At 47.2% G+C, this 14,113-nt stretch overlaps 1 protein-coding gene across 1 annotated transcript in view; it reads right to left on the bottom strand.

The window, feature by feature from the left end:
* Positions 1–284: 284 nt before the first annotated feature.
* The window catches only part of LOC126176304 (uncharacterized), a 122,285-nt gene continuing 108,456 nt past the window's right edge, over positions 285–14,113 (bottom strand). Inside the window, exon 3 of the mRNA XM_049923455.1 lies at positions 285–490. Within this exon, the coding sequence (XP_049779412.1) occupies positions 285–490 (206 nt within the window). The remainder of the gene's footprint in view (positions 491–14,113) is intronic.

Raw genomic sequence — 14,113 nt, 5'->3', positions numbered from 1 at the left:
CTACCTCAAATTTTTCTTTTGTTTCCTTTACTGCTTGCTCAATATACAGATTGAATAACATCGCTGAGGGGCTACAACCCTGTCTCACTCCCTTCCCAACCACTACTTCCCTTTGATGTCCCTCGACTCTTACGGTTTCTGTATAAATTGTAAATAGCCTTTCCTTTCGCTGCCTGTATTTTTCTAACTTGCTCAGTTTTCAGTACGCGTTGGTCGCAACTCGACGATCACTTGCCGCTCGTGCCGTTAGGTATGTAAACCATAGCGCAAATGAAAGTGTCAGTCTAGCGAGCGACACCTGAGGTGCCAGTGGCAGCCAGCCACTCGCCGTCCATCACGGCGGCGGCGATAGGGCGACGCGCTGCCCTTATTTCCTGCAGGCCCGGCGAGGCGCGATGCGATGCGACGCGTGTCGTGCGCCCTATATCCGGCGCAGGCGCGCGGCCGCCGCCGCCGCCGCCGCCGCCGCCGCCGTTGCTGGCGCGGCTCGCTATTCACGGCCGATTGTGTGTCGCGCAGCGTGGCGGCCCACTGCTACTGGCGCCAGTCCAGAGACCGGCGGCTGAGTTTCTGCTGGAGCGCCTGGCCCCGCACATCCGCACACAGCGAATTTCATAGCGCGACACGTTTCCAGCAGTGCGCCCTCTGCAGCGGTTATCACTGGACGGTGCTGAATCTTCCGTATTGTGTGGTCGTCTTCCATAAACCTTTATCGTTCCTTACAAGGCCCCGGGAGTAGACAACATTCCATTAGAACTACTGATAGCCTTGGGAGAGCCAGCCCTGACAAAACTCTACCATCTGGTGAGCAAAATGTATGAGATAGGTGAAATACCATCAGACTTCAAGAAGAATATAATAATTCCAATCCCAAAGAAAGCAGGTGCTGACAGATGTGAAAATTGCCGAACTATCAGTTTAATAAGTCACGGCTGCAAAATACTAACTCGAGTTCTTTACAGACGAATGGAAAAACTGGTAGAAGCCAACCTCGGGAAAGATCAGTTTGGATTTCGTAGAAAAACTGGAACACGTGAGGCAATACTAACCATACGACATATCTTAGATTAAGGAAAGGCAAACCTACGTTTCTAGCTTTTGTAGACTTAGAGAAAGCTTTTGACAATGTTGATTGGAATACTCTCTCTCTCAAATTCTGAAGGTGACAGGGGTAAAATACAGGGAGCGAAAAGCTATTTACAATTTGTACAGAAACCAGATGGCAATTGCAAGAGTCGAAGGCCATGAAAGGAAATCAGCGGTTGAGAAGGGAGTGAGACAAGGTAGTATTCGATCCCCGATGTTATTCAATCTGTATATTCATCAAGCAGTGAAGGAAACAAAAGAAAAATTTCGACTAAGTATTAAAATCCGTGGAGAAGAAATAAAAACTTTGAGGTTCGCCGATGACATTGTAATTCTGTCAGAGACAGCAAAGGACATGGAAGAGCAGCTGAACGGAATGCACAGTGTCTTGAAACGAGGATATAAGATGAACATAAACAAAAGCAAAACGAGAATAATGGAATGTAGTCGAATTAAATCGGGTGGTGCTGCGAGAATTAGATTAGGAAATGAGACGCTTAAAGTAGTAAAGTAGTTTTGCTATTTGGGGAGCAAAATAATTCATGATGGTCAAAGTAGAGAGGATATAAAATGTAGACTGGCAATGGCAAGGAAAGTGTTTCTGAAGAAGAGAAATTTGTTAACATCAAGTATAGATTTAAATGGCAGGTAGTCGTTTCTGAAAGTATTTGTATGGAGTGTAGCCATGTATGGAAGTGAAACGTGGACGATAAATAGTTTGGGCAAGAAGAGAATAGAAGCATTCGAAATGTGGTGCTACAGAAGAATGCTGAAAATTAGATGGGCAGATCACATAACTAATGAGGAGGTATTGAATAAAATTGGGGAGAAGAGAAATTTGTGGCACAACTTGACTAGAAGAATGGATCGGTTGGCAGGGCATATTCTGAGGCATCATGGTTCAAAAATGGCTCTGAGCACTATGGGACTTAACATCTGTAGTCATCAGTCCCCTAGAACTTAGAACTACTTAAACCTAACTAGCCTAAGGACATCACACACATCCATGCCCGAGGCAGGATTCGAACCTGCGACCGTAGTGGTCACGCGGTTCTAAACTGATGCGCCTAGAACCGCACGGCCACACCAGCCGGCAGGCATCAAGGGATCACCAATTTAGTATTGGAGGGCAGCGTGGAGGGTAAAAATCGCAGAGGGAGACCAAGGGATGAATACACTAAACAGATTCAGAAGGATGTAGGTTACAGTAGGTACTGGGAGATGAAGAAGCTTGCACAGGATAGAGTAGCATGGAGAGCTGCATCAAACTTGTCTTAGGACGAAGATCACAACAACAATAACATGTTTCGCCTACAGCTGCGATGGACACCTTCAGAGGTACACCTGGATGCGCTGTCTTGCCGGCAACATTCAGTAGATCTAGGCGCGCCTCTGAAGTTGGCCAACGCACCTCTGGTAGAAACGTCGGCAAGACTCAACGGATCCACGGGCACCTGTGAGGATGGCTAACATCTCTGGACGAAACGTCGGCAGGAATCTGAAGGGGACCATACTGATATGATTCATATTATTGACAGGGCCTGTAGGTCACGACTAGGACTTCAACATATGTGAACAAGAAGACGCAACTCTCAATCGTCTTCGAGAAAATCGCGTTTGAAAATTGCAAGCGTGTTTGTATGGTCGCTACTGCTCAACAAGTCCACGACCGAGCGAGTGAGCGAATAGTTTCATAAGAGCAAGATCTCTGTGCCGAATCTCGCTGCCGGTACTTTTTATTTTTCATTCCAACATAATTCTAACAATAGAATGTGTAATATTCCAGGAAACTGAGTGACGACCGAAAAATGTTTATGAATGTAAATCAGGTTTGTTTTGCAAAAGACATATATTGAAACAGTTACGCACAGGCAAAAATTAGGCGTTCATTACATGTGCTGTACGTCGCAGCGAATATTATTTTCCATTTTTCTATGATCAGTATCATATTGATTCGTGCAGTGCTCCGTAAATTATAAATTGCAGTTATCACAAATATAGATACAATAACACAAATAAAACGACAGCACTGATTTGTTCTTGTGGATCCTCTTTTTATTTCCAATCACCTTATCAAAAATATTTCTCGTTTATTAGAATAAAGACTTGGAAAATAATCTGTTGTTGGAACTACGTAGGAATTGAAAAAAAAAAAAAACGGAGTAACGTCAGCGAGTTTCCAGCCAGAGACTTCGCGCTTATGAAACCATGCGCTTACTCGCTCGGCTGCTGACTCCTTGAAGGTTAACCATCACACAGAGTATATAAGCACGCCCAAAATATTTAAACGCGATTTTCTCGAAACACAGTTGAGAACTGGGTATTCGTGTTTACGTATCTTCAAGTCCTAGTCGTGCTCTACACACGCTTTCAGTATGAATAAAGTCGGTGGGATCCCACGTAAGCGGGTCCAGGACCACCTCTGAAGATGTCCAAAGCAGCGCTGGACGAAACATCAGGTCCAATGAACTTTCACGGAAACACGACCATACAACTCGGAAGATTCACCAGTAACTAAGACAAACCGCCCGTGAAATGGTTCAAATGGCTCTGAGCACTATGGGACTTAACTGCTACGGTCATCAGTCCCCTAGAACTTAGAACTGCTTAAACCTAACTAACCTAAGGACAGCACACAACACCCAGCCATCACGAGGCAGAGGAAATCCCTGACCCCGCCGGGAATCGAACCCGGGAACCCGGGCGTGGGAAGCGAGAACGCTACCGCACGACCACGAGATGCGGGCCCGCCCGTGAAAATCCTCATTGTGTGTTCACCATACGTATGCTTCTTGTCAGCCTCGAAACGGTCAGATGATCTTCCATAGCCGTGGACAATGAGACGAACAGAACAGGTATCACTTGCGTACAAGTTGGAAATCATTAACTGGAATCAGAGTCAACCTTCGAGCATCTGAGGCACATGGAAAGAATCCAAAGCAAATGTAAAATCGCCTACGAAGCAGCTCCTTGGCAAACCTTCGATCGAGTGGTAAGTGTTACTCACAGTATTGGATGAAATGGAAGTTAGTGAGGGGAAGGGAAGGGAAGTTAGGGAAGGGAAGTTAGGGAAGGGAAGGGAAGGGAAGAGAAGTTGGGGAAGGGAAGGGAAGGGAAGGGAAGAGAAGTTAGGGAAGGGAAGGGGGGAGAGGGAGAGAGAGAGAGAGAGAGAGAGAGAGAGAGAGAGAGAGAGAGAGAGAGAGAGGGAGAGAGAGAGAGAAGGGGACCTTTACAGAAGAGGGCCGAGCTTTCTTGCTCTAACGTTCCGTCGAAAACGAAGTCATTAGAGGAAGTATAGAAAGAACCATACCGGAATTTGCTTTAATCGATTTAGGAAATCCGCAGAAAACCTACATCTAGAAGACTGGATGGGGATTTGAACTTCCGTCCTCCGGAACGTGGTTCCTGTTTCTTATCATTGCACCACCTCACTCGTTAGGAGTATCTGAGAGACAGATTGATCAAGGTTATAATGAAACAGGAAAGACTTTATAGACAGCGACAAAACAAGGCGGCCGCTACACCCCAATGGCAGCCTGTCCTGAGCTGCAGGCGAGGATCTTCTCCGGGACACGGTCAGGAACGCTGACGCGCCTTTGTACTCAGAAATACTCCTGCGGCCAGCGCCCTCGCCGTGAGTGGGGCACCTGTTCCAAACCTGTGACGTATGACGGCGCAGAAGCTCGGTGCCAAGATCACGCTCCGCCCGCTGCCAGGAGAACAGTTACGGAACGTCTGTTTCAATGCGCGGTCAACAAACGAGAAGTTTGTTTTTCTGCAAAGTCGCCCCAATAGGAATGCAAAACTTCTCACGTAAAGGAACGACTCTTTCGTTACACATTAGCGTACTCGCCAGCAGATACGTTCAAATACTGGTGGTCACTTTCATTGCAAGGCCAATTTGAGTCGTTTCCCGTAATACTGCACGGAGGCCAATACTGTTTTTGCTTTTACTAAAATGTCTGTCTTTTAGCATAGATCTGATTTTCAGTAATACATAAAATGGTATTTTGACCTGACTTATGGCTGCATTCAGGAGTACATAGCAGATCGAACTTCACACGTTGTTCTTAACGAGACGAAATCAACAGTTAAAAAGGCAATACCAGGGGTACCCCAAGTGAGTGATATACGTTTACAATACACACAAAGGGGAAAAAAATCGTAACACCAGAAAAATTATTAATGTAGAGTAATGATATTTCGGGAATACGTATATCTAGGTAACGTGACTTACAGTGCAAGATGTCAAGTTAGGGTAAACACTAATAAGCCATAGCAAATGTGAAATGTTGGTAAATAATAACTGGTGTAACCGCCATATTGTTGAATGAAAGAATGCAAACGCGCTTGCGTTGTGTTGTACAGGTGTCGGATGTCAGTTTGTAGGATGGAGTTCCATACCTGTTCCACTTGGTCGATCAATGAAGGGACAGTTAATGCAGTTTGTGGATGACGCTGGAGTTGTCGTTCGATGACGTCCCATACATTCTCGACTGGAGAGGCAACAAATCGACGCACTGTAGAGCATGCTGTATTATAACAGCGATATATGGGCGAGCGTTATCCTGATGGTAAACACCGCCTGGAGTGCTGTTCATGAATGGCAACACGATAAACCGAATCACCAGACTGACATACAACTAAGCAGTCAGGATGTGTGCGACAACCACGAGGGCGCTCTTAGTGCCATACGAAATCGCACTCCAGACTATAGCTCCAGTTTGTCTAGCACAGACAGGTTGGTTGCAGGCCCTCAAATGATTCAAATGGCTCTGAGCACTATGGGATTTAACATCTGAGATCATCAGTCCCCTAGAGTTAGAACTACTTAAACTTAACTAACCTAAGGACATCATACACACCCATGCCCGAGGCAGGATTCGAACCTGCGACCGTAGCAGTCCCGCGGTTCCGGACTGCAGCGCCAGAACCGCACGGCCACCGCAGCCGGCAGTATTACGAAAAAGTTAGTGTTGAAATTCCGAGAGCGTACATTATAAGAGTTGCCCAACATGTTACCTCGTCTCGCATACATATCGTGAAACGGCCACGAGGACAAAATCAGAGAGATTAGAGGTTTAGCAGCTGTCTCTCTCTTTCTGGAATGGAACCGGGAAAGGGGGGGGGGGAATTGATACTAGTAGCAGTAATCTCCACTGACACCCACACCCCCACCCCCACCCCCCCACACCCCCACACCCCCACACACCCACACACACCCACACACACCCCCACACACCCACACACACACCCACACACACACCCACACACACACCCACACACACACACACACACACACACACACACACACACACACACACCCACACACACACCCACACACACACACACACACACACACACACCCACACACACACACACACACACCCACACACACACACCCTGGACGGTAAGTGTATATGTATAAAAAAACGCACTGTGCCAAATTCATGCGGATGTTCTAGAAGTGTGATTTGTTTACTGGCCGAAAACGACATTAACAAAGCGTTGGGGGTGGACGTGCTGCCTTGATACACGATATTTTGCTGCGGAGAGCCGGTACTCTGTTTCAAGGCAAATAGGAGTGTGTGGTAAACTAAGGAAGGAGATCAGCTGTCTTCAGAACAACCGCTGTCAAATAATTCGTCTTTTATTGCTAGTATATTGCTGGAAAAATTCTGGAGTAAAATTAGTAAAAACTCGCTTCATTAAACAGAGACTGTCCGCAGACAAAATTGATAACCACTTTCCAACCATAAGGCTGTCATCTTAGTTCATTCTCGATGCCCGGAGCAAGGCTAAAATTCTCTTATTTGGGATGAAGTTTGGATGGTTCAAATGGCTCTGAGCACTATGGGACTTAACATCTATGGTCATCAGTCCCCTAGAACTTAGAACTACTTAAACCTAACTAACCTAAGGACAGCACACAACACCCAGCCATCACGAGGCAGAGAAAATCCCTGACCCCGCCGGGAATCGAACCCGGGAACCCGGGCGTGGGAAGCGAGAACGCTACTGCACGACCACGAGATGCGGGCATGAAGCTTGGAGTTACAGTGCTTTGTGACAAAGGTCTGTTCTTTAGTAGAATGGGTATTTAAATCAACGTCCAGTTGTGATTTAGGGATATTCCATTGGACTGACAGAAATGTCACATTCCAGTGCAGCCACAGGGACACACGGCGTAGCATGTTGTGCCAGGATGTCAGCAGGAAGCCTAAACGGTGGCCACATCACTACCGCAGTCCCCAGAGGAAACAGCTGGCACCAACAGAACGCGAAGATGATGCCACCGCATGAAAGAACAGCACTTTCCATCCCGCACTGGTAAAAAGACTCAGAAACGACCAACTGTAAACCGCCGAAAGACACGCCAACAGTAGAGGTGACAGAGTTACAATGATAACGAAAGACAGAAGATTGGGTCACGAATTTCGACGAAAGCTGAAAAGTCAGAACCTTCTGTCACGAGAGAAGCTTACAGTACTATCAAGGTGCTATAGTCAGTCACCATCCAGATCCAAAAGGAAGGAAGACTAGGGTTTAAAGTCCCGTCGACATCGAGGCCATTGGAGATGGGAGCACAACCTCAGAATGTTTCAAAGATGGGAAAGGAAATAGCTTGTGCCCTTGCAAATCAACCATCCCGGCATTTGCCTGGACTGATTTACGGAAATCACGGAAAACGTAAATAAGTGTGGCCGGATGTGGATTTAAACCGTCGTCCTCCTGAATGCAAGTTTAGGGTACTAACCACTGCGCCACCTCGCTCGGTACTATATAATTCCAAACTGAATTAGTTGTAGCCGTCCGTTGTGAACGAGCGGTTCCAGGTGCTTCAGTGCTGAACCGCGCTGGTGCTACGGTCGTAGGTTCGAATCCTGCCTCAGGTATGGATGTGTGTGATGTCCTTAGGTTAGTCAGTTTTAAGTAGTTCTAAGTCTAGGGGACTGATGACCTCATATTTTAAGTCCCATAGTGCTTAGAGCCATTTTGAATTAGTTGTACTATTGGAAGTTACCAAGGAGTTACAGCAGAGCAGAAGAAGTCACTTAGGAGAGTCCTCTGAACTTGTAGATGCTGCGCAAAGCTAACTATGACAAAGTTTGTCACTAATACATTACGTCCACCTCACCGAGCGCCGCGGGTTTCGAATCCGCGCCAGACGGCATGGACCTCGATTACCACTAGAGGTCTCTCCAGAGTCGCACCGTAGATCGTGGCTGCGCGCGCGCTCCTGACCCGCGTATAATGCGAGGGCGCCACGGTGGAGCACGTGGTCTCATTGGCCAATAGCGACGTACTCTATCATGTATTTAAGCGCCTGCCTCTAGCTCATCCATCCATAACGCCAATTCCCTCATCTTCTATCCCTCTGCAGGTGTGCCCCTGGGCTCTGTCCTCTCCCCTTTCCTCTACCTCCTGCACACAGCATATATGCCCCAACCCCCCCTCCCCTCCCCTCCTCCTGCCGATGACACCGCATTCCTTGCCCTCGCTCCTACCCTCCAATGGTCCCAACGCCTTCTCCAGAATCACCTTGACCTTTCTGCCGCATGGTGTAACAAGTGGCTCCTGAAAATCAATCCTTCCAAGACCCAGGCAATCATCGTAGGTCATACCACTCGCTCCTTCCAGCTTCTGGATTTTTCCCTTACCATCTGTGCCCATCCTGTCCGCCTCTCCACCACCCTCACCTACCTTGGCCTCACCACTGACCGTCACCTCACCTGGATCCCTTATCTCCACTCCATCCAATCCAAAGCCCACAACCGCCTCCAACTCCTCAAACTTGTCTCTGGCCAGACATGGGGGTTGAACTCCTCTACCATCCTCTACACCTACAAATCCTTTATCCGTCCCATCCTCTGTTATGTCAGTCCCCCCTGGATAACCGCCCCCCCCCAAATTCTATAAGTCCCTCCAGATTCTCGAGCACCATGTGCTCCACATCGCCTTTCGTATATGCCTCCCGTCCCCCACGTGGATCCTCTATGACCCCGATTCCTTTCCCCCATCTGCTCCTATTCCTCCAACATATCCACATACTCTGCACCCCCGCCATCTTGATCCTCCTCATCCCCTGGTTGCTCCTCTCCTCTCCAACCTCCGCCCTTTGCCGCACCTTCACTGTTGTGTCCCCCCTACCTTCCATCACTCCACCCCTTCATCTCCTTTCCCAAGGTGGCTTCTGTCAACTCCCCCTCCCAGATGATGCCCTCTCTCCCTCCTTTCCTCTGTCCTTTCCCCGGGCTCCCACTTCCCCCCCTTCCATCCTATTTTTTCCCTTCCTACCCTCTCTCTGCCTCCCTTCTCCCCCCCCCCGCCCCCCGAGTCCTTTTGCATTCCCCTCCTCTGCCTTTCCCCACTCCCTCTTACGTCTGTCCAACCACCCCCCTCATATGAGTCCTCGTCCTCCGTCGGCTCCTTCCCCCTCCCCCCCACTTCGTTTTTCCTCTCCTTCCCCCCTTTTCTTTTCCATCATCTGTCCAGGTTCCCCCATCTGCCCTCGGCTGTGGTTTGTCATATTTGTGCGAACTTTTTAGTGCAGCGTTCAAGTGAGTGTTCAGTGTTGTGCATCTTTCCAAAGTGTTGCGAACAGAAATCATGCTGTCGCTGGGTATGATTTTTATATCTCCTGCGAACAGAAACCAGACTGTCGCCGTGTTTTTTTAATTGTCTATTTTACCTGTCTGCTCCTGTGTATTTTATTAGCATCACCAACCCTTTGTTTTATCTTTAAATTCCACAATTTCCGTCATTTTACTGTTTAAGTCACCGATTTTATCGCCTGCTTTTATTATTTATTATCTTCATTTTTTTAAAACAAATTCTGTAGGCTGAAGAGCGGCGTACTAAGCTGCTGCCAGCCCGCCCCCGTCGGGGGGAATAGAAACCCAATAAAGGAAAAAAAGAAAGCTCAGCAGGCAGTCTGATATTCGCGTTTGTCTATCGACATCTCGCCTACAGAGAGCGTGTTTGCATTACTTTGTTTCCGTGTACGAGCGGATGTTGTGGATTCGTGAAGTTTCGCTTGTGACCCCATTGCTATTTGCGTGTTGTTGTTCATTAGGTCTTGCTCGGTCGTCCGTCGTTGTTCGTGTCCGTCCTTCCACGTTCGTTTTGTTTGTTCGCGGGCCGCTCCCGTTTGGTCCCGCCGCGCCTTCGTTCTCGGCAACCCCGCGACCGTTCCGGTCACGGTTACAACAACCTTCATAACGCATATGTTGAGTGCTGTATGTAGATGTTTTATATGATTTGAAAGAGTATCGCTGTTAATAACTGTGAGCTGAGAAGTAGTAGTTTCCAACATTACTCTGCTACGCGGTAGTGTGTACAGAACGGTCTTACTTGTGTCCGCTGCTATAAGTCTGTAGTACTTCACTAATCTCGGTCGTTAACGACAATGATCGAACCTTGTCTCTGCTGCTGTGTGCCGTTAACACAGCGTTTTATTCTCATTTATTGGTTGACATCCAGTAGAAATAAGGGAAGCAAATAGCTCGTGCTTCGGCCGAAGAAACAACCCCAAAATGCAGCAAATATTATTTCGGGTTGTGTAATTAGCAATGGCTCTTCTGCCGTATCAGCAGGGCGGTACAACTTAGCAAAATTCACCACCACTTTTATACACTTGTGGCTGCAAAAAGAAAAAATAATCCTTCTGCTTCTGCATCGACGGTGAGTGGGAATGGTTATGAACAGATCTGGCATGGTTAATTTAAGGCGTGAGCGGATGCCCTAGCTGCAGCCACCCCGCCAAACGTCTCCCCCCCTCCCCCCCGCCCCCTACCAACACGTACCGGGACGGAATGTGTATACCCTAATCGTCAGCGTGTAGTTTCATTCATATGAAAGTAAGCGAAAGTTTTCTAAATGTTTGCGAATCGTGTAAGTGAAGGAGGACTTTGATACCAGACAGGTATTCACCTAATGGGGTGTGGGAAACCACCTAGAAAACACTTCCCGGTTGTCCGGCTCACCGACCCCCTTTGTTAATCCGCCGGTCGAATTCCATCCGGAGCCGGTGCCTCTCTCCGTCCCAGAACCTGAGCTACAACATGTAAACTATCCGGGCGGGTCAGAAGCGGTAACAATAATAACGTAATGCGTAATAGCTAGAGCCATTGATAAAATATCAATATATATCCATATTTTTTCCTCCAATATAACGATATCAAAATAATAATATCGAGTGACGATATTTTTATTTTACATTTTATTCGTTCGCAATTTTCAGTAAATATTTGAAGTTGTTCTTTTGAAATTGTACTAGAACATAATTTTACTTTCACTGTGTGAAGGAATCTTCCTACTTTTTGAGTTTCCATCACGTCCTGCGTTTTAACGAAACAAGTATACTATTTTTTCCTCACTTCGGCATTCTTCAAAAACAGTTGTCGAAATTGATAAACAAAAATCTAAATGAGAAGGTTGGCCTTTGAGGTCGGCGGAGATGTGTGAAGGGAAATGCTGACGTAATGGCGCTAGGTGCTATCAACAGAAACTAAAACGTTTAGCCTCACTAAGCAATTTTGATACTACAACTGCTAGGTCGCTGGCGTTAACAGAAATGAAAAAAAAAAAAAAAAACAGAGAAGTCGAGAAGAAGTGTTCCGGACAAATCACATGTGACGAAACCGAACGACGGACACATCGGACACGTTTTATTGTGCCACTTGCATGCAGTTACCATCGTTAGCAAAGTGGTTATCGCCAAGCGTGGACGTGGATCGTTTTTCTTTCAATTGTTGCTCCAAGGGGGATAAGCAGGCTGCTAGCTTGTTGATGTACATTATTATAATAAATCAGTAATTAAAACTTACCGACAGTATATTTACCGGCAGTATATTTACAACGTGCAGCCGACATTTTTATAGGCAAGTAAATCGATATTTCTTACGTCGATTTAACGGTTCTTTTTTCGATATATCGAGAGCCGATAAAGATATTTTTAAAACATCGATATATATATATATATATATATATATATATATATATACATGCTTTAAAAATATCAATATCGGCTCTCGATATATCGAAAAAAGAAGAGTGTGGTGAAGTGTGCTGCAATGCAGGGTTATATATATACATGCTTTAAAAATATCAATATCGGCTCTCGATATATCGAAAAAAGAAGAGTGTGGTGAAGTGTGCTGCAATGCAGGGTTGACGTCGTTATGAATGAATATACACACATCAGAAAAAGTTTTGTATCATCCCGGTTCCCAGAACTCCTAAAGTTATACGTGGACTGTGGAGACGTCGACTGCGGATGTTGTATCACACAGTCCCTTTGACTGTTCAGAGATGTCACTAAACCCGCCCAAAGATGTAAACAACCATGTGTGACCAGTGCCTATTAGATGGGAGTGAGTCCGATAGCCGATCAGTTCCAGTCATTCCACCAGGAAGGAGGTACACGACAGGTGTTGCCTGTAGTTCAACCATGCCTAGGTGCTGAATACCGGGGCTCGATCGCGTCCGCGTTGTTACTTTGTGCAAGGGAGGACTCTCAACAAGGGAAGTGTCCAGGCTCTCGGAAGGAACCGAAGCAATGTTGTTCGGACATGGAGGAGATACAGAGAGACAGGAAATGCCGATGACATGCCTCGCTCAGGCCGCCCAAGGGCTACTACTGCAGTGGATGACCGCTAGCTACGGTCTATGACTCCGAGGAACTCTGACTGCGACGACACCATGCTGAATAATGCTTTTCGTGCAGCCACAGGACGTCATGTTACCACTCAAACTGTGCTCAATAGGCTGCATGATGCGAAACTTCTCTCCCGACGTCCATGGCGAGTTACATCTTTGCAACCACGACACCATGCAGCGCGGTACAGATGGGCCCAACAACATCCCGAACTGTCCGCTTAGGATTGGCATCACGCTCTATTCACCGAAGAGTGCCGCATATGCCTTCAACCAGACAATTGTCGGAGACGTGTTTGAAGGCAACCCGGTCCAGCGAATGCAGCAAGGTGGAGGTTCACTGCTCTTTTGGGGTGGCATTATGTGGGACCGATGTACGCCACTGGTGGTCATGGAAGGCACCGTAACGGCTGTACGATACGTGAATGCCGCCCTCTGACCGACAGTGCAACCATATCGACAGCATATTGGCGAGGCATTCGTCTACATAGACGAGAATTCGAGCCCTCATCGTGCACATCTTGTGAATGACTTCTTTCAGGATAACGACATCGCTCGACTAGAATGGCCAGCACGTTCTCCAGACATGAACCCTATGGAACATGCCTGGGATAGATTGAAAAGGGCTGTTTATGTACGACGTGTGCCACCAACCACTCGAGGGATTCACGCCGAATCGCCATTGAGGAGTGGGACATCAACAGCGCCTTGATGAACTTGTGGATAGTATGCCCCGACGAATACAGACATGCATCAATACAAGAGGAGGTGCTATTGGGTATTGGAGGTACCGGTGTGTACAGCAATCTGGACCACCACCTCTGAAAGTCTCACTGTATGGTGGTACAACATGCAATCTGTGGTTTCCATGAGCAACGAAAATGGCGGAAATGATGTTTATATTGCGCTCTGTTCTAATTTTCTGTACGGGTTCCGGAACTCTCGGATCGGAACCCCGTGCTGGCATATAGCCTACTCCTTTCAAATAGCGCAAGGAAGGATATGGAAAGGGATGGTTTTTTCGGGGGAGGGGGAGGCATGGAGGTTGGGGAGGGAGTCCGCCCAATGTCTGCATCCAACAGACGGACGTCTCACGCTCGTCAAAGTCAAGTGCCCTCTCCTCTTAAAACATTTTGGGGTTGTTTGCGGTGTAATCAAGGAAACTGAGCATAGACTGATGATCGCTAACCTTACTCCATCCTCGTCTCTCTGCCCCCACCCCCCCCCCCCCCCTCCCCAGCCAAATACTGTATGCTTGAGTGACTTCGACTACAAGACTGGTATTAACCCGACAGATGGTATAAAAAGCACAATATCGCCTTGCGTATAGACGTATCCGTGGCATTGGCAAGACTGATATAATGTGGAA

Source organism: Schistocerca cancellata, chromosome 3 (genome assembly GCF_023864275.1).
Source record: "Schistocerca cancellata isolate TAMUIC-IGC-003103 chromosome 3, iqSchCanc2.1, whole genome shotgun sequence".
Classification (NCBI taxonomy): Eukaryota; Metazoa; Arthropoda; class Insecta; order Orthoptera; family Acrididae; genus Schistocerca; species Schistocerca cancellata.
The sequence above is the reverse complement of the archived record's forward strand: the minus strand, read 5'-3'. Positions and strand labels throughout refer to the sequence as shown.